The sequence below is a fragment of the Sorex fumeus genome, unplaced genomic scaffold (genome assembly GCF_029834395.1).
Source record: "Sorex fumeus unplaced genomic scaffold, SorFum_2.1 ptg000064l, whole genome shotgun sequence".
NCBI classification, from domain to species: Eukaryota; Metazoa; Chordata; class Mammalia; order Eulipotyphla; family Soricidae; genus Sorex; species Sorex fumeus.
In genome coordinates, this window is record NW_026606121.1 from 4,520,600 (window position 1) to 4,539,743 (window position 19,144).

General features: G+C 60.3%; 1 protein-coding gene across 1 annotated transcript in view; it reads left to right on the forward strand.

Moving 5' to 3' along the window:
• Positions 1 to 19,144, forward strand: part of CARD11 (caspase recruitment domain family member 11) — a 44,429-nt gene that overhangs the window by 16,927 nt on the left and 8,358 nt on the right. The window contains exons 2-14 of the mRNA XM_056128468.1: positions 2,338 to 2,463; positions 3,421 to 3,630; positions 5,094 to 5,231; positions 8,220 to 8,545; positions 10,893 to 11,072; positions 11,905 to 12,057; positions 12,256 to 12,381; positions 13,086 to 13,277; positions 13,952 to 14,128; positions 15,719 to 15,770; positions 16,271 to 16,350; positions 17,252 to 17,352; positions 17,686 to 17,738. Of these exons, the coding sequence (XP_055984443.1) occupies positions 2,457 to 2,463; positions 3,421 to 3,630; positions 5,094 to 5,231; positions 8,220 to 8,545; positions 10,893 to 11,072; positions 11,905 to 12,057; positions 12,256 to 12,381; positions 13,086 to 13,277; positions 13,952 to 14,128; positions 15,719 to 15,770; positions 16,271 to 16,350; positions 17,252 to 17,352; positions 17,686 to 17,738 (1,795 nt within the window). The 5' untranslated portion in view covers positions 2,338 to 2,456. The remainder of the gene's footprint in view (positions 1 to 2,337; positions 2,464 to 3,420; positions 3,631 to 5,093; positions 5,232 to 8,219; positions 8,546 to 10,892; positions 11,073 to 11,904; positions 12,058 to 12,255; positions 12,382 to 13,085; positions 13,278 to 13,951; positions 14,129 to 15,718; positions 15,771 to 16,270; positions 16,351 to 17,251; positions 17,353 to 17,685; positions 17,739 to 19,144) is intronic.

Below are 19,144 nucleotides of genomic sequence, written 5' to 3' on the forward strand. Positions count from 1 at the left end.
TGGTGTCACTGGCTGTTGGTTTTCACCTGCAAGAAGCAGAAACATACAGGGACATGAAGGCTTGCAGGCAGGTCACTCTGCCAAAGACAAGACTCTCAAAGGTCAGCAGTCCCCACTGCCCCCCTGCCCTGGGGCCTGCTCACAGAGGCTGCCTGCCTCCGGCCATGGCGTCCATGTTCCAGGCAGGAGGACCATGCAGAGTTGCGGTGGCTCCTGCCTGGTGCTGTCGCCCTCCAGGGCCGAGGAAGGGAGCTCAGGCCCAGGGTCGGCAGCATCTAAGGCACGACTATCACCTTCAGAGGTCCTGCTGACCGCCGGACACATGTAACTGATGGGAAGTGTCGCCGCGGGATTTCCGTGGTAAGGCGGGTGCAGACAGCGAAATGGGGGTGGCATTGGTGGGAGACATTCTGGAGGCTTCTCTCCGAGCACTGTTTGTCTGAGAACGCAGACCTGGGTCTGTTCCAGCTGCACATCTCAGGCTGCAGCGCAGAGCGGCGCCGAGGGCCTTCCGCCCGGGCTCACATCATCCCTTTCAATGATCTTTCCCCCTTTTATTTGCCAGGAATCCTCTCAATTAAGTGGAGGTTTCAATTGGAATAATTAAACCCTCCATCTCAGACCCAGCCGATCAATTAGCCGGGATGCATTTCTGCACCGGGCTGTTGACGGGCCCTTTCGCTGCTGGGCTTGGTTTCGGGCAGCCGGTGAGATGGGGAGGGGGAATGCACTTAGCTCATCGTCTCCAGGGCTGGTGGAAGCAGCTGCGGCCCCTCTCTGGGGGGAGTTGGACCCTCTGACTCACTTGCTCAGGGCTCAGCCCTTGGCTCTCCCTGCCGTCCCCCCGGAAGCACTGTTCTCTCTGTATAGCCGTCAGGGGGTGCTCCCAGGTGAGAGGGTGACGAAGGGGTGGGAGATCCCATGAAGACCCCCTGGATGCCCCAAAGGATGCCACAGCCTGTCTATGCCTGGGTGCCCCGGCGGGTGAATGGGCCGAGCACGCTGCCCTCTCCGACCCAGGCCCACGCTGCGGCCTGGACTTTGGTTTAGTTCTGTGAGGGGTGGGGGTCTCTCAGAGCCTCCAGGTGTGAGAGAGACTTCGGGGCCGACAGGGGGTCAGGTCTGGTCCAGGCTAGGGGTGAGGCCCCTCCCCCAGGCTCTCTTGGCTATGTGGTGGGGGGAGCGTCCCTGATGCTGATGGCGGAGGTGGAGGTGGTGCAGGAGGGGATGGCAATGGGGTGGGGTTAATGGTGTGAGGGCAGAGGTGATGGTGGCGGTGGAGGTGATGGTGGTGGTAGGGGAGATAACAGTGATGATGGAGGTGATGGTGGCGGTAGGGGAGATAACAGTGATGGTGGAGGTGATGGTGGTGGTAGGGGAGATAACAGTGATGGTGGAGGTGATGGTGGTATGGGAGACAGCAGTGGTGGAGGCGATGGTGTTGGTACAGGAGATAACAGTGATGAAGGTGATGATGGTGGTATAGGAGATAACAGTGATGGTGGAGGTGATGGTGGTGGTAGGGGAGATAACAGTGATGGTGGAGGTGATGGTGGTATGGGAGACAGCAGTGGTGGAGGCGATGGTGTTGGTACGGGAGATAACAGTGATGAAGGTGATGATGGTGGTATAGGAGATAACAGTGATGGTGGAGGTGATGGTGGTGGTAGGGGAGATAACAGTGATGGTGGAGGTGATGGTGATGGTAGGGGAGATAACAGTGATGGTGGAGGTGATGGTGGTGGTAGGGGAGATAACAGTGATGGTGGAGGTGATGGTGGTGCGGGGCACGGTGATGGTGAGGTGGTGTAGTGCTGAGTCAATGGTGGTCTGGAGGTGACGGTGATGGGGGGCATGGACGGGATGGCCGTCGGCGGGTCGCATTTATGGTGGTGATGACCTGAGTCCCTGACTTTCGGCGGGAGGAGCCTGCTGGGCAGATGCTAACAAACCCTCCAAGCTTCAGGGACCTGCCTCGGCGGCGCTGCCTCAGCCGGCCTCACCAAGCTCTCAGGCCATGCGCCTGGACATGTTCCCGACCTTTTTTCCCGGGTTTCGAGGAGCGGGGGCACTCTAAGGCTGAAAGGGAAAGTCCTGCCTCATCCCAGCTTGTTCTGAGCCTCAGCTGTCCATCACCTGGACATGCTGGACTCCCTTCCCTGCAGCAGGACTCTGAGCACGACAGCTGTGTCCAGGCTCCTCCCGGGGCTCCTCCCGGCCTGTGGCTAGGCTTGCCCGGCGTGGTGTTGGGGGCCCCAAGATGCAGGGGCAACGCCCAGCCTCCCTCAGACAGAGACACGCGAGTCCACTGAGTTTCCTCCTCACCCCCTTTGCCAGGCTCCGGTCTCCACTGCTCCGGGTGCAGACAGGCCCTGGCGCAGGGCAGGACCGGCCGTGGCCAGGAGTAGCAGCAGAAGGACACCGGAGAGAGGGGGCAGCTGTCCCCGGCCAGCCCCATGCCAGGTACGTGCACCCTGCCCCCACCCGGAGCTCAGACACTGAGGTTGGCCCAGTCATGCCGGGTCAGTGCCATCGGGAGTGGACACCCAGCAGAGGGAGAGGATGGGAAGGGCAGGGCCAGGTGAGGCCGGGCAGGAGGGCAGGTTGAAGGCTTTAGCAAAGTGCTGGTGGGGTGGTGGGGGGTGGGGGGGGCTGAGGCTTCCAATTGCAGAGCTTGGAGCCTGGCTACGTACCGCTGGGAGCACCCGCGGGTCCCCCAACATCGCTGGAGGTGCCCCCATTCACTTTCAAAAGGCAAAAGTGAACAAGGGAAAATCAGCAGGGCCCTCCCCGAATGAAGGCTCTGGAGCCATGCGCCAGCCCGCGTGCCCCGAGGGCAAAGGGACACTGCACCCACACACACAGGGTGTGGATGACCCCTGGACGGGCCTTGATGAGCTGGATGAGGCATCCAAGATTCCAGCTCAGTAGCGCTGCTCTGGAGATGCTTCCACCAGGGGCCGGAGCAATCGTGCGGTGGGCTGGGCGCTTCCCTTGCACACGGCCAACCCGGGTTCAATGCCCGGCACCCCACAGGGGCCCCTGAGCAGTGCCAGGACTGATTCCTGAGTGCAGAGTGAGGAGTAATCCCTGAGCACTGCCAGGTGTGGCCCAAAAACAGGAAGGGAGGGAGGAAGGAAGGGAGGAAGGAAGGAAGGAAGGAAGGAAGGAAGGAAGGAAGGGAGGGAGGGAGGGAGGGAGGGAGGGAGGGAGGGAGGGAGAGAGGTAGAGAGAAAGGGAGAGAGAACATGCTCTCCTCAGCCTCTATGGTCCAGCTTATGCGGATCCCGAGCACTGTGCTGGGAGCTGGCTGAGGGAGGCGCGCATTGCCAGGGTCCCCCGAGAGTGTAAGTGAGAAGGGCAGAGTTGGGGGTGGACGAGCCTGCCCGGCACCGCCCGCTGAGTGGCCACCGTCCACAGGCAGCCAGCCCGAGATGGACGACGGCGTGGACAAGCTCAAGGACGAGGACGCGCTGTGGGAGAACGTGGAGTGCAACCGGCACACGCTGAGTCGCTACATCAACCCGGCCAAGCTGACCCCGTACCTGCGCCAGTGCCGGGTCATCGACGAGCAGGACGAGGACGAGGTGCTCAGCGCCCCCACGCTGCCCTCCAAGATCAACCGCGCAGGTGCCCGCTCACCCGGGGCAGGGGGCCGGCTGCGGGGGAGAACCCCGCACTCCAGGGTGGAATGACCCTGGGCTCACTCGGGTCACTCTGGGAGGGGTCACTCTGGGCGGGGGGTTACTCAGGGTCACTCTGGGCAGGGGTCACTCAGGGTCACTCTGGGCAGAGTCACTCGGGTCACTCTGGGTGGGAATCACTTGGGTCACCCTGGGTAGGGTCACTCAGGTCACTCTGGGTAGGGTCATTCAGGTCACTCTGGGTGGGGGTCACTTGGATCACTCTGGGCAGGGTCACTCGGGTCACTCTGGGTAGGGGTCACTCAGGTCACTCTGGGCAGGGTCACTCGGGTCACTCTGGGTGGGGGTCACTCGGGTCACTCTGGGCGGGGGTCCCTTGGGTCACTCTGGGCATGGTTACTCGGGTCACTCTGGGAGGGGGTCTCTCTGGGCGGGCGTCTCCTCCTGGAGCAGATTCCAAGAACACCACCCAGTAGATAGCACCAAATGAAGTTTCTCTGCTTGGAAATGGGAAGCTGGGGGCCACCCAGTCATTTGGGGCCCTGGGGAGGTTCCTGGTGATACTAGCTGGGCAGGACAGGTCAAAGGTTGGAGGAGGCGGAGCTCCTGGACCCCCAGGCCACCCCCTCAGTGCTCGGGGGCCTTCAGGGCTACCTCCAGCCATGTGAGGGGTGCCCAGGGCCCCGCCCTGCAGTGCTTGGTGGCTTAGGGATTCTGAGACAAGAAACCAGCTGTCCAAGCAGAAGGCCAAGAGGGACTAGACCAGGCAGGGGCAAAGCCTTTATATGACCCCAAAACTGAGAGAACCCCTTGGGGTGGACGGAGATGGCTGCAGCCCACAGCCGCAGTGGCTGGAATGTCACAACCACAGCTGCTGCCTCTCCCTCATCTGCCTGTCCTGACCCTGCCCCCCACCCAGAACTGGACACACGACTTTCAGTGACCCCAAGCCCTGACAGGAGTGACCCCTGAGCACTGCTGGGTTGGCCCAAAAAAACAAAAATGAAAACAAAAACCAAGAAGCACCCTTTGGAGAAGGCCCGTGACACAGTCACCATCAGTGGCCGGCCTGGTGTGTGCAGACCGGCTGTGTGTACACGCATGTACAAACGTGTGTGTGCATGCTTGCCTGGGTCACAGTCACACGGTTCTCTCTGGCTCACGATCACAGAGGCCTGCTGACACAGTCCCCCGTATGTGGCTGAGTTCGCGACTGTCGGATTCCCCCAGCCCACCCCACGCACCACGCAGGACAGGCTCTGGCCCGGCAGAGGTGTCCAGCCTCTGAGATGACCCGCCAAGCTCCAGGCCGCTCCATCCACGGCCCAGGTCCTAAGCCGACACCAGCCAGCTCCCCCCGGCCACAGTGCCCAGCACCACCAGGAGGCGTCGGGGGCAGAGGCCAGGGGACAGCCAGGCGTGTCTCACTGCCATCCCCCGCCTCCCCAGGTCGGCTGCTGGACATCCTCCACACCAAGGGTCAGCGGGGCTATGTGGTCTTCCTGGAGAGTCTGGAGTTCTACTACCCAGAGCTCTACAAGCTGGTGACCGGGAAGGAGCCCACGCGCAGATTCTCCACCATCGTGGGTAAGTGGCCTTGTGGGCCTGAGTCACGTGGGTCTGTGTGTAGCGAAACTTTGTGTGTGAGACTCTGTGTGTGTGAGTCTGTGTATGTTAGTGTGTGTGTGAGTCTGAGTACACGAGTCTGTGTGTAAGAGTCTGCGTGAGAGTCTGCGTGTGTGAGTCTGTATGTGAATCTGTGAGTTTGTGTGTGTGAGTCTGTGTGTGAATTTGTGTGTCTGTGAGTCTGTGTATGAATCTGTATGCGAGAATCTGAGTATATTAGACTGTGTGTGAGAGTCTGTGTGTGTGTGAGTCTGTGTGTGAGTCAGTGAGAGTCTGTGTGTGTGAGTCTGTGTGTGAATCTGTGTGTCTGTGAGTCTGTGTGTCAGTCTGTGTGTGTGAGTCGAGTGTATGAGTCTGAATATGAGTCTGTGTGTGAGACTCTGTGTGAATCTGTGTGTGTGAGTCTGTGTATGAGACTCTGTGTGAGTCTGTGTGTGTTGTCTATGTATGAGTCTGAGTACCTGAGTCTGTGTGTAAGAGTCTGTGTGTTAGTCTGCATGTGTGAGTCTGTGTGAGAATCTGCATATGTGAGTCTGTATGTGAATCTCTGAGTTTTTGTGTGTGAATCTGTGTATGAGAGTCTGTGTGTGAGTCTTTGTGTGAATCTGTGTATCTGTGAGTCTGTGTGTAAGTCTTTGTGTGAGAATCTGAATATATGAGTCTGTGTGTGAGTCTCTGTGTGTTAGTCTGTGTGTGTGAGTCTGTGTGTGTGTCTGAATATGAGTCTGTGTGTGTGAGTCTGAGTATGAGTCTGTGTGTGACAGTCTGTGTGTGTGAGTCTGTGTGTGAGTCTGTGAGGGTCTGTGTGTGAGAGTCTGTGTGTGAGTCTGTTTGTGTGAGTCTGAGTATGAGTCTGTTTATAAGAGTCTGCATGTGCGAGTCTGTGTGTGAATCTGTGTAAGTCTGTGTGTGAGTCTGTATGTGAATCTGTGTGTCTGTGAGTCTGTATGTGAATCTCTGTCTGTGAGTCTATGTGTGTGAGTCTGTTTGTGTGAGTCTGTGTGTGTTAGTCTGTGTGTGTGAGTCTGGGATGAGTTTGTGTGTGAGGGTCTGTGTGTGTGAGTCTGCGTGTGAGTCTGTGTGAGTCTGCGTGTGAGTCTGTGTGAGTCTGTGTATGTGAGCCTGTGTGAGTCTGTGTATGTGAGTCTGTGTGTGAGTCTGTGTGAGTCTGTGTGAGTCTGTGTGTGTGAGTTCTGCATGTGAGTCTGTGAGAGTCTGTGTATGTGAATCTGTGTGAATCTGTGTGTCTGTGAGTCTGTGTCTGTGAGTCTATATATATATGAGTCTATGTGTGTGTGTGAATCTGTGTGTCTGTGCATCTGTGTGTGAGAGTCTGTGTGTGACAATCTGTGTGTGAGTCTGTATGTGAATCTGTGTGTCTGTGAGTCTGTATGTGAATCTCTGTCTGTGAGTCTATGTGTGTGAGTCTGTGTGTGTGAGTCTGTGTGTGTTAGTCTGTGTGTGTGAGTCAGGGTATGAGTTTGTGTGTGAGGGTCTGTGTGTGTGAGTCTGTGTGTGAGTCTGTGTGAGTCTGTGTGTGTGAGTCTGCATGTGAGTCTGTGAGAGTCTGTATATGTGAGTCTGTATGAATCTGTGTGTCTGTGAGTCTGTGTATATGAGTCTATGTGTGTGTGTGTGAATCTGTGTGTCTGTGCATCTGTGTGTGAGAGTCTGTGTGTGACAATCTGTGTATGAGTCTGTGTGAATCTGTGTGTCTGTTAGTCTGTGTGTGTAAGTCTTTGTGTGTGAATCTCCATCATCGGTGGGGTGAGTCTGGGTGGAGGTACAGGGGGGCGGGGGTGTGTGTGTATGTGTGTGTGCACACTCCTGCATCTCTGTGATTGGTATGTTGTGTTATGTCTGTCCAGTAGTGGCCAGCTCCAAAGCTCCTGAGGGACTGAACCCCCCTGTGCCCACAGGCTGTCACTGGCTCATTCTGGCCTGCTGGTGGCAGTGACGCAGGGTGCAGTCCCCTGGGAGGGGGAAGAGGCAGGGGCTCCCATCCTCTCTGCAGCTGTCCTGTCTGTCCTCTTGTTGCCAGAGTCCTGGGTCCCTTTTATCTCCTTCCAGAACAGTCTCACCTCACACACCCAGCCCCTCCCTGCCCCCCTTCCTGCTCTGATGCCTCGCCAGCCTCCTTGGCCTTCACCTTCCCACCCCGACACCATCCCACCTTCACACTTCACACCTTCCTTCCTGCACATCTTCACACCTTCACAACTTCATCACTTCACACCTTCCCACCCTGACACCTTCCCACCATCCCGCCTTCCCACCTTCCCACCTTCAGACCTTCACACATTCACACCTTCACACCATCCTGCCCTCACACCTTTCCACTCTGACACCTTCCCGCCTTCACACCTTCCCACCTTTCCACCTTCACACCCTGATACCTTCCCGCCTTGATACCTTCTCACCTTTACACCTTCCCACCCTGACACCTATCTGCCTTCACACATTCCCACCTTCACACCTTCCCACCCTGTCACCTCCCCACCTTCACACCTTCACACCATCCTGCCCTCACACCTTTCCACCTTCCTGCCTTCCTGCCCTCACACCTTCATACCTTGGACCTCCCTGCTTTCACACCTTCACAGCTTCCTATGCTAACATCTTCCCAAGCTCCTGGCTTCTGGCTAAAGCCTGAAGCTTTGCTACAAGCAGAGGCCCTGGCTGGGTGTCCGCTGCCCTCCTGCCTCTCCCCTGGGCCCACTCTACTGCCCTTCCAAGGCTCCATCCCCCCTCCCCAAAGCTGGGCATGGTCCTGGCTGCATGAGATCCCACGGGAACGTCTCTCCAGCTCCTGCGCCCCTCTGCCTCTACCACGCGCAGCCCAACACAATCATCCCTGGGATCACTGCCGGTCACTGCCTGGGCCACACCTCCCTGTGCTGCATGGCGCTGGCCGGCCATCCTGACCATTCTGACCGCCCGTCTCCACAGTGGAGGAGGGCCACGAGGGCCTCACGCACTTCCTGATGAACGAGGTCATCAAGCTTCAGCAGCAGATGAAGGCCAAGGACGTGCAGCGCTGCGAGCTGCTGGCCAAGGCGCGCCAGCTGGAGGACGAGAAGAAGCAGCTGACGCTGGCGCGCATGGAGCTGGTCACCTTCCAGGAGCGCTGCCGCAAGATGAAGGAGGAGCGCGATGGCTACAGCGACGAGCTGGCCAAGGTCAAGGACGACAACTACAACCTGGCCATGCGCTACGCACAGCTCAGCGAGGAGAAGAACATGGCAGTGATGCGCAGCCGGGACCTGCAGCTGGAGGTGAGGCGCCCACAGGCTGTGTGTGTGCACGTGTGTACATGTGTATGCACACATTGTGTGAATGTGTACATGCATGTGTGTATGTGTGCCTGCATGTGTACATGTGTGTGCACACATGTTATGTGCGTGTGTGCGCACGTGTGTGCATGTGTACATGCATGTGTACATGTTGTGCGTGCGTGTGTGCACACGTGTGTGCGTGTGTGCCCGCATGTGTGTACATGTGTGTGCACACGTGTTGCATGTGTACCTGCGTGTGTGTGCACATGTATGTGTGTGCGCGCGCATGTGTATGCGCGCACATGCCCACAGAGATCAGGAGGCTGCACGTGCACAGTGCCGTAGGGCTCAGAGTGCATGTGTCCCACGGGGAGCCCACTCTCTGCCACCCAGGGGTCCGGCACAGACTGACAGAGGGACAGACAGGACCATTGTGATGGTCAGCAAGCAGGTGCACACAGCACCTGTCCAGGAACGGGAGGACCTGCACCAGGACTGGCCACCGTGTCCACGATGCGTATCCAAGCTATTGGCAAACACCCCGCCAGCCACTGATAAACGTGGTCAACCAGAGCAGGACTGGCCCTGCTGGCCACAGGCCAACACTGTGTCTGGCAAGTGGACCAGGCCCTCAGCTTCTTCCCAGGACCTCTGATTCCAGCCCAGCCGCATTCTGACCCAAACACAGCGCTGGGACACTCGCTTGGATGTGTGTCACACAGAGAGAACACGTGAGGCCGGCGCGAAGAGGTGCCATGGGAAGCCGATGGCCAGTGCGGGGCAGGGAGTGGCGTGGGAGGAAGGAGAAACTGGGCCCCACGCTGTCGGGCCTCACCAGAGCAGGGCAGGCGGCGGCTCCCAGGGTGCGTGTCTGCCGGTGTCTCCAGAGACAGTGAAGACGGGACTTAAGCAAGGGCAGGGCAGGAGGTGGGAGAGCTCAGGGCCTGGGCAGCCAAGACGGGAAGCCAGGGACAGCTTGAGAGCTGACAGTGACCTCGGCAAAGGGGCGCTGACTCTGGCTGGCCCAGCGCAGAGTACTTCCCCAGCACTGCTGAGCTCCAGACACGCACGGATAGATCAGCGGTTTCTGCTCAGTCACTTGCTGTAGACGCAGGCCCCTAGTGTCTGCTGGGAACAGGCCCTCAGGCCTTCCTGCACTGCCCCATAGGGCGCAGCCTCAGCCCCCCACCTGGAAACAGGGAGGGTATATTCTTGCACCATGAGGCGCTGCTCTCCGAGTCTCTGCTGCTGTGACTGTGAGGGGCTGGGCCGGGGGCTCCACGCAGCCCCTAGGGTGAGAATGCAGGAGCCTGGAGAGACTCCCCACACTCAGGAGGGAGTTCTGCAGGATCTGGAGTTTGACTCGTGCTGGGAAGCCAGACCCTTCTCCCGCCCGTCTCCCCTATCTATGCAGCGAGAGGGGTCCAGAGCAGGACAGTGTCTGGTGAGCTGAGACCCTAGGCCCGCCCACCCCAGCGTCCGCTGCTGCCCTTGCCCGGCCTCTCTCAGCCTGCCTATGTCCATTTCCCCCCAACCCCAGAGCTGGGCAGATGCCCACACTTGGGGTACCTCCACTTGGTGCCCTCTTAGCCCAGCAGCCTTGTTTGAGGCTTCAGGGAGTTTTGGTGCGAGGCCAAAGGGCCAGCACTGGTCCCAGAGTCGTTACTTCCCTCTCGAGGGTACCACTTGCATCTCTCGGGGGGCCCTTGCCAGTGGTCCTGCCACCCGAGAATCCAGCACCTACCTGACACGCGGGTCAGGAGCTGTTGGTGCGACAAGCCTGGTTGGCAGTGTGCCTCTTGCACCAGACTCTTGTGTGGACCCCGGAGGGTCAGCAGATGGGTGGACTGGGCCTCCCAAGCCTCACAGCTTCTCTGCCTCCTCTAGGTCCCCCTACGGCAGCCCAGGGTTTTGGGGGGGTCGTGCAGTGAAGAGCCTTTGGGCTCACTGGGCTCCAGACTTCGTCAGCCAATGCCTCCCCAGCGGTGCCGGGGCAGCCCTGGTGCTGTTGCCCCCTATGGTGTGGCCCATGCTCAGGATCCAAGGGGTCCCGAGGAGCTGGACCTGGAGCTTGGGGCTCTCTTTGCTCATGCTAAGTCTGTGTCTCCTCCCGGCATGTGAGGTGTCTGATCTCGACCTCAGCTCCCCACAGGTGTACCGAGGGGCCTTCGAAAGCACCTCCTGAACCTCAGAGCCACCCTGACTCGGGGAGGCAGGGAGAGGAGACAGGATCTGAGAAAGGGGCAGGGGGCATGTGAAAGCTCATGGGGTCTGGGGGGTGGGGGTGCTGCCTGCTCTGGGCGTCTCTGCCTGCGGCCTCCAGCCCACTCCCCCCGGGGTGTTGCAGATCGACCAGCTGAAGCACCGGCTGAATAAGATGGAGGAGGAGTGCAGGCTGGAGAGGAACCAGTCACTGAAACTGAAGAATGACATCGAGAACCGGCCCAAGAAGGAACAGGTGCTGGAGCTCGAGCGGGAAAATGAGATGCTGAAGACCAAGATCCAGGAGCTGCAGTCTGTCATCCAGGTGGGGCAGGCAGGGTGGGCAGGGGTGAGAAGGGAGGGGCAGGGTGGGCAGGGGTGAGGAGGGAGGGAGGGGCGAGGTGGGCAGGGGTGAGGAGGGAGGAACAGGGTGGGCAGGGATGAGAAGGGAGGAACAGGGTGGGCAGGGATGAGAAGGGAGGAACAGGGTGGGCAGGGGTGAGGAGGGAGGAAGGGGAAGGGTCAGCAGGGGTGAAGAGGGAGGGAGGGGAAGGGTGGGCAGGGGTGAGGAGGGAAGGAGGCAGGGTGGGCAAGGGTGAGGAGGGAGGGGCAGGGTGGGCAGGGTTGAGGAGAGAGGGGGTAGGTAGGGTGAGGAGGGAGGGAGAGGCAGGGTGGGCAGGGGTGAGGAGGGAGGGGCATGGTAGGCAGGGGTGAGGAGGGCCCGGGAGTGAGGGCAGAGGAGAAAATGGACCTCGGTGCTGGACAGGGGTCTGACCCAGAGCCCCAGCAGCGTGGATACTTCCAGCCCTGGGCTGCCGCGTTTTCTCGGTGCCGAGTGGGTTAGCCCAGCCCCGGCTGCCAGAGGCAAGACTCACTCCCTAATGGACTCTGTCCGGGACGGGCCTCATTGCCAGGCCCCTCCCCAGCAGTGCGGCCCCCTCAGGGACTCCAACGTCTGGGCACAGGCCTCCAGGGAGGGTCTGGGGCAAACGCCCCCAGATGTTGAGGGAAATCGGGCAGCCCTCCCTGGACGCGGCCTGGGAGGCGGCTCCAGGCATCTGCAGCGACGGGGCAGCGGGCTGGGGGTCAGAGCTGGAGGTCTCCGTGCTGCGTTCCCAGCTCGTGGGTCCGCCTAATGCCCGCCCGGTGCCCGCCAGGCTGGGAAGCGCAGCCTGCCCGACTCGGACAAGGCCATCCTGGACATCCTGGAGCACGACCGCAAGGAGGCCCTGGAGGACCGGCAGGAGCTGGTGACCAAGATCTACGACCTGCAGGAGGAGGCTCGCCAGGCCGAGGAGCTTCGGGACAAGGTGGGCTGGACTTCGCAGTGGGCTGACCCGCGGGCCGGCCCCACACACTTTGGGGTTCCCACCCCACTCGCTCCCCTCCCAGCAAATCCCAGTCTGTTGCTCAGCAAATATGAGTGGCCGACAACCGAGGGAGGGACAGCCCTGAGCCAAGCCTGGAGCCGGTCCTGGCCGGGTGGGTAATGGCCACCGTGCCCACAGTACCTGGAAGAGAAGGAGGACTTGGAGCTGAAGTGCTCGACACTGGGCAAGGACTGCGACATGTACAAGCACCGCATGAGCACAGTCATGCTGCAGCTGGACGAGGTGGAGCGCGAGCGCGACCAGGTGCGTCCCCCAGCCCGAGGCACCTCGCAGGAGGCCAGGAGGGGCCAAGCTGGCCCCAGAGCTGGCTCCGGGGGAACCTGCTGTCACTCACGGCCCCTTCTCTGCTGTCTGTAAACCCGAGTGAAATGGCTGCGAAGCCCCGGCAGGAAGGGACCTGAGGCACCAGGGTTCTTGGCACAGACTGTCGAGGAAGGTGACTAAGGAGACGGGGTTGGGAGTGGACGGGGCGTGCCAAGGTCATGGAGTGGACAGGTGGACTGAGATGGCTGGGGGTGGACGGGCTCATCTGGCTGAGGGTGGATGGCTGACCCTGGCTGGGAGTGAACAGGCAGGCTGACTTGGCTGGGGATGGACGGCTGACCTGGCTGAGGGTGGACAGGCTTACCCTGGCTGTGAATGGACAGGCAGGCTGACCTGCTGGGGATGGATGGGCTGACCTGTCTGGGAGTGGACAGGCGGGCTGCCCTGACTAAAGGTGAACAGGTTGACCTGGGGGGTGGACAGGCAGGCTAATATGACTGGGGATGGATGGGCTGACCCTGACTGGGGGTGGACAGGCAGGCTGACCTGACTGGAGGTGGACGGGCTGACCTGACTTGGGGGACAGGCTGACCCTGGCTAGGAATCTCCCTGCCTGACCCCCTGGCTGTCCTGCCAGGCTGGTGGGCAGGAGCGTCAGCCTGGTGCCCGTCCGCTGCCCATAGGCCTTCCACTCGCGGGACCAGGCGCAGACCCAGTACTCACAGTGCCTCATCGAGAAGGACAAGTACCGGAAGCAGATCCGCGAGCTGGAGGAGAGGAACGACGAGATGCGGATCGAGCTGGTGCGGCGGGAGGCCTGCATCGTCAACCTGGAGAGCAAGCTCCGGCGCCTGTCCAAGGACAGCCTGGACCAGGTGGGCACCTGCACCCTCACCCTCCACCTCAGGCTCGCAGCTGACCCAGAGACCCCTCCCAGGCTCCTGACTTGGGGGCCTGCAGATCCCAGCACACTGCCAGGCCAGGGGTGGCACTCAGAGGGGTGAATGGCGCTGTAAGGGGTGTGGCTGGCCTGCGGGTTCCTGGGTGCACCATCAGCTCCATCCACAGTGTGTCCGCAGGCTGCAGGGAACCTGTTTTTTGTTTGTTTCTTTGTTTGTTTGCTTGCTTGCTTTTTGGGACACCCAGTGATGCACAGGGGTTACTTCTGGCTCTGCACTCAGGAATGACTCCTGGCGGTGCTCAGGGGACCATATAGGATGCTGGGAATCGAACCCGGGTCGTCCACATGCAAGGCAAACGACCTACCGGCTGTGCTATCACTCCAGCCCCGGGAACCTGGGTTCTGAAGGGGCACAATGGGCACCGAAAACCCTCTGCTCGGTGGTTGGACGTCCCCAGCGCCCACAGGAGAGAGCGGGGAGGGGAGTGGCAGGGGAGTTGGACTCAGGGTTCCTCTGGGGCCTGAGGATTTGGCCTGGACAGAGATGCCCCTCCCCCAAGTTTTCCAAGTTTCAAAAAAAACTCACCCAAAACTCAGAACCAAGCTCCACCGGCCACTCCATCCCCGGCCCTGGCCCTCTGTCCACAGAGCCTGCCCCGGAATCTGCCAGTAACCATCATCTCTCAGAGCCTGGGGGACACCAGCCCCAGGACCAATGGCCAGGAGGCCGACGACTCCTCCACATCCGAGGAGTCCCCGGAGGACAGCAGATACTTCCTGCCCTCCCAGCCTCGCAAGCGCAGGATGAACCTCAAAGCCATCCAGGTGCCGTGCGGGTAGCTCAGGGGACATGGGGCCCAGCCACACTGGCCCAGCTCGGCCCAGCGGGAGGGTCCCGTGGCTCCCGCCATGCCAGCTCTCACTCCCTCCCAGGCAATGGACGTTTGAGCAGGGGGAGCCAAGGGAGGGGGAGAGAAGCATTGTTCCCAAATTCGCCTGTTTATGCAACAAATAAGTATTGTCTTCAGTGGATGCTTTTATATTAATTGCTTGTGATGGGCACCATTTGGGAGCTGGAGGTGGAGCAGGAATCCATCTGCTCAGTATCTGGTGCAATCAATCCACGTGCACCACCGACTCACGAGAGAGTGGAGGGGGGAGGCGGGGGGAGGGGAGAAAATACATGTCCGTAAGAGCGTGTGTTGGAGTGAGAGAAGGGCGGAGGAGGGTGAGCTGAGTGAATAGTGGGCAAGCGTGAATGAGTGTGTGAGCGAGATCGTGGAGGAGAGCGTAGGTGACAAGTGAGAGCATTAGTGGGTGTGAAGGGACGAGAGAGAACGAGTGGGTGGGTGGAAGAGCAAGTGAATAGGTGCCTTCGCAGGTGGGTTGGTGAGTGAGTGGGTGGTGATTGGGTGGCTGGGTGGTGAGTGAGTGGGTGGTGGGTGGGTGGGTGGACGGGTGGGTGAGTGAGTGGGTGAGTGAGTGGGTGGGTGGTGAGTGAGTGGGTGGATTGGTGAGTGAGTGGGTGGGTGGTGAGTGGGTAGATGGGTGGGTGGTGAGTGAGTGGGTGGTGATTGGGTGGGTGGGTGGTGAGTGTGTGGGTGGTGATTGGGTGGGTGGATGGGTGGGTGAATAGGTGGATGGCTGGTGAATGGTTGGGTGAGTGGGTGCTGAGTGGGTGGGTTGATGAGTGGGTGGGTGCTGAGTGGGTGGGTGGTGAATGAGTGGGTGGTGATTGGGTGGGTGGATGGGTGGGTGGTGAGTGAGTGGGTGGGTTGGTGAGTGGGTGGGTGGGTGGTGAGTGACTGGGTGGGCTGGCGAGTGGGTGGGTGGTGAGTGGGTGGATGGGTGGGTGGTGAGTGAGTGAGTGGGTGGTGAATGGTTGGGTGGGTGGGTGCTGAGTGAGTGGGTGGGTTGATGAGTGGGTGGGTGGTGAGTGGGTGGGCTGGTGAGTGGGTGGGTGGGTGGTGAGTGAGTGGGTGGGTTGGTGAGTGGGTGGGTGGGTGGTGAGTGAGTGGGTGAGTGGTGAGTGGGTGGGTGGTGAGTGAGTGAGTGGGTGGGTGGGTGGTGGATGAAAGAGAGTGGACAGGCAAACGGGCAGGTGAATGGTGGGTCGGGGTGGGTAGGTGGATGGGTGGTCGGTGAAAGAGGCCATCTCAGAAGGGAAAGGTGTGACGGGGCCTGGCTATGCCGGCCTTTAAATACCCCCCAGCCCCCACCACCCCAGTGTGCACCCATGGAACCAGGAGTGTGGGTGGCACATCAGAGACCCTAGGGGACCTAGAAGCCACAGGTGTGGGCGTGGCCAGGTCTCGCCGTTCCCTGAACAACTGCTCTGAGGTGCTGCCCTCCAGTCACTGGGGAGGGCGTCCCGAGCCCCAGAAAGGGTGAGCCTTGACACACCCCCTTCTGCAGCTGCAGCGCGCCAAGTCCCCCATCAGCCCGAAGCACATCGCCGACTGCCAGGGTGAGTGGCGCCCTCACTGTGCCCAGACGCCCCACCCCACCCCTTGGCCCACTGCCACAGCGCCCCCACTCAGCCCCCGCCTGCTCCCACCCTCTGGGCAGCTCTGTCCTGTTTGCAGGGGGCCGCCGGGGTCCCCAAAGGGCCCCTGGACACTGTCTTCTGCGCTCCCGTGCTTTGTACCCACCTCAGGTGGGAGATGCCCAGCAGCTAGGCCAGAGAAGCTTCCAGAATGCTAATACTGAAGCGGGTGCCCCGGCAGGGAGGCAGAGGCGGCTCTGGGCACAGAAGAGAGTGAAGCAGGGGAGGTGGGCGGAGGGCAGCCCCGACACTGTCTCCAGGAGGGGCGCCCAGGAGTGAAGCGGGGAGCCACGACCCTGCCCCGGGAGGTGGACACCCCAAGAGCCGGACTCGTCCACCCTCGACCGTCCTTGCGGGGGACGGGGCAGCGAGGGGCAGAGCCTGGCCTCAACGCCACTCCTTCCCCTGCACGCACTGGCCAGTGAGGACCCTCGAGGAGGAGGGAAGCGCCGGCAGCCCCAGCTCCTGCAGATCCCTGCCCGTGTCCACCACCTTCGCCATGGTGAGCCGCCCCACTCCACGGTGCTCGGGCCCGTTTGCACCTTCCTGCCACCAGCCTCCCCAACCCAACACTCGGCGGGGGGAGAAGTTCGGGCAGAGGGGTGGTCGCCAGCGTCCGCCAGAACCTCCAGCCCCAGGCGGGAAGTGCCGGTGCCCACACAGAGGTCAGCTCCAGCCGGCCTGCCCCCCCAGGCGAGCCGGGACCCCTCAGCCCAGCCTCCGAATTCAGCCCCGGGAGGGGAGGCCCGAGCTCGCGTTCTCACTCTCCCAGGTCACAGTGTGGGGGTAGCCAGCTCTGGCTGGGCAGGCGCCAGGACCACTGCCCCTCGAGGCCCGACAGATGTTCTGGCAGATGCACAGGACTGTGGCTGCCCGGGCCTGGGGTCCTCTCGGGCCAAGGTCGCAGCTGAGGCAACTCGGCCTGTGCTAGAGGCAGGGAGGCCTTGCATCTGGGTTTATGTGTTTATGTGTGTGTGCGTTGGGCGTCTATATGTCGTGTGTGTTTGTGTCTATGTCTCTGAATGGAAGTGTTTGTGTGTTCGTGCGTATGTGTGTGCATGTGTATGCTTGTGTGTACATGTTTATGTGTATCCATGCGTGTGCATGTACATGTGTTCATGTGTGTTTATGTATGTCTGTGTGGGTGTGCTGTATATGTGTAAATTTATGTGTGTGCATGTGTTCATGTATGCACATATGCATGTGTTCACGTGTATGCACGTGTGTATGTGTTCGTGTGTGTGCATGTTCATATGTGTGCCTTGTGTGCATATGCAGGTGTATGTTTGTATGCATGTGTGTATCATGTGCACATGTGTGTTCATGCATGTGTTTGCGTGTGTGCACGTGGTGTGCAGAGCAGCCCATGCTGAGCCATGCAGGGTTCACTTGCTCACTCACAGCCACCTCACCGGAGCCGCTCCAGCATCATGTCCATCACGGCCGAGCCCCCAGGGAACGACTCCATTGTCAGGAGGTGCAAGGAGGATGCCCCGCAGCGCAGGTGGGTCCCCAGGTGGTGGGCAGGGGCCTCTCTGCATCCACTGGGGGCAGCTCCTCTGCTCCTCCACTCCCCAAGGACACTTGAGGCCCCGTGGCCCCAGGTCCCAGCGTCCCACAGTCCGTGGCCCCTTTTGTCCCACCCCAATATGGGGTGAGGATGAGTGAGGGGAGGGGCAGGTGGTAACCTGGGCCCCTGCCTCTGCTCCCGCCTCAACCCCACAACCTCACCTCCATCCAGCCTGATGGAAACTGATGTGTGTACGTGGGCCCCACCTCTCACACATGCTGCACCGTGCACACGTGTGTACACAGGCCCCGACCCCGTATCTTGCAGCACAGTGGAGGAGGACAATGACAGCGGCGGGTTTGAAGCCCTGGACTTTGACGGTAGGTGGCCGGTGGAGCCAGGGGCTTGGGAGGGACAGCTGTGCAGAGCCGCTGGGCGGTGCTGGCTCTGATGCTAAACTGGGTGAACTGGGGGTGTCTGAGGGCAGGAGCCCCCTCGGGTGCTGATGAGCCCTGGTGCACGTGGAAACGCCCTGGTCGGCCTTGCAGGGGTGCAGCTGGAGGGCAGAGGGGCCAGAGGGGCCCAGGGACGGGAAGGGTTGGGTGTGGAGGGGGCTGGGGTGCAGTTCAGACCCTAAGATTGGAGGTTTGAGGCAGGTGAGCGTGGTGGTCAGAGCTGAGCATGCAGGAAGTGCCCTGCCAGAACATTCCATACAGAGCTGGCATCGAAGCTCAGCCCAGGGCGAGCCCGTGCTGGGTGCGCCAGGCACGGCCCGTGTCCTGGAGGCTGGGGCGGCCATGCCCGAGGGACAGTGGCTCACAGGCACACAGCAACGAGAGGCAATGGGTGGGGCAGGAGGGGCTGCAGGGGCCCTCGGGAGGTGACCTATGAGTCATGGGATCAACACCGGTGTCCCGGGGCCCTGTGGAGCGTAGACCCTGGAGAGAGGCACCAACCCCCCCTCCCCAGCCACTGCTCGGCTGCAGAGGAGCAAAGGCAAGATTAGTGGCCTTCCCTAATTGGGGACCATCAGAAGCTATCAAGTGTTAAAGAGAGGTTAGCACCTAATAGAGGCGGTAATGAGAAGAATTGAAAGAGTTTTGGAAAGGAGAGAGCCAGGAAGAGAGTTCCGGGCAGCCGGCCAAAGCGTTTTTGCAGTGTCGGGATAAATTCCTCGTGCACTGGAGCCTTTGTTATCAGCCCCGAACAGGCTCTGCAGAGCCTGCGCCCCGGCTGCGGCATGGGTGGGCGTCTCCCGGGCCCAGGCATAAGGGGCTTCTCAGGCTCTGGACTCTGGACTCTGCTCTTCCACCCCACTCAGCCCCCTGTACCGATGAGAAAGCAGACCCTTTGGGCCCCGATACAGAGCTAGAAATATGCTGGGAAAAAAAACAGACATGCATGGTCTCACACACACACACAAACACACACACACGAGAGCACACATATGCACATGCGAACACATGTACAGTCACACACATGCACATGCAGGCACACTCACACACACACATCCCCACACACATGCATAGTCACACATGCACACACAAGCACACATATGCACATGCACACACACGTGCACAGTCATGCACACACATGCAAGCGTACGTACATGCACACACTCATACACATACACACACATGTACATGTGTACATACACACGACACATGTGCACACATACACGCACACAAACGTGCACATATGCATGGGCCTGCACGCTCACACATGTACACACATGCATATGAACACACCTGCACACACACAAACATGAGCACGTATGCATGAGCAT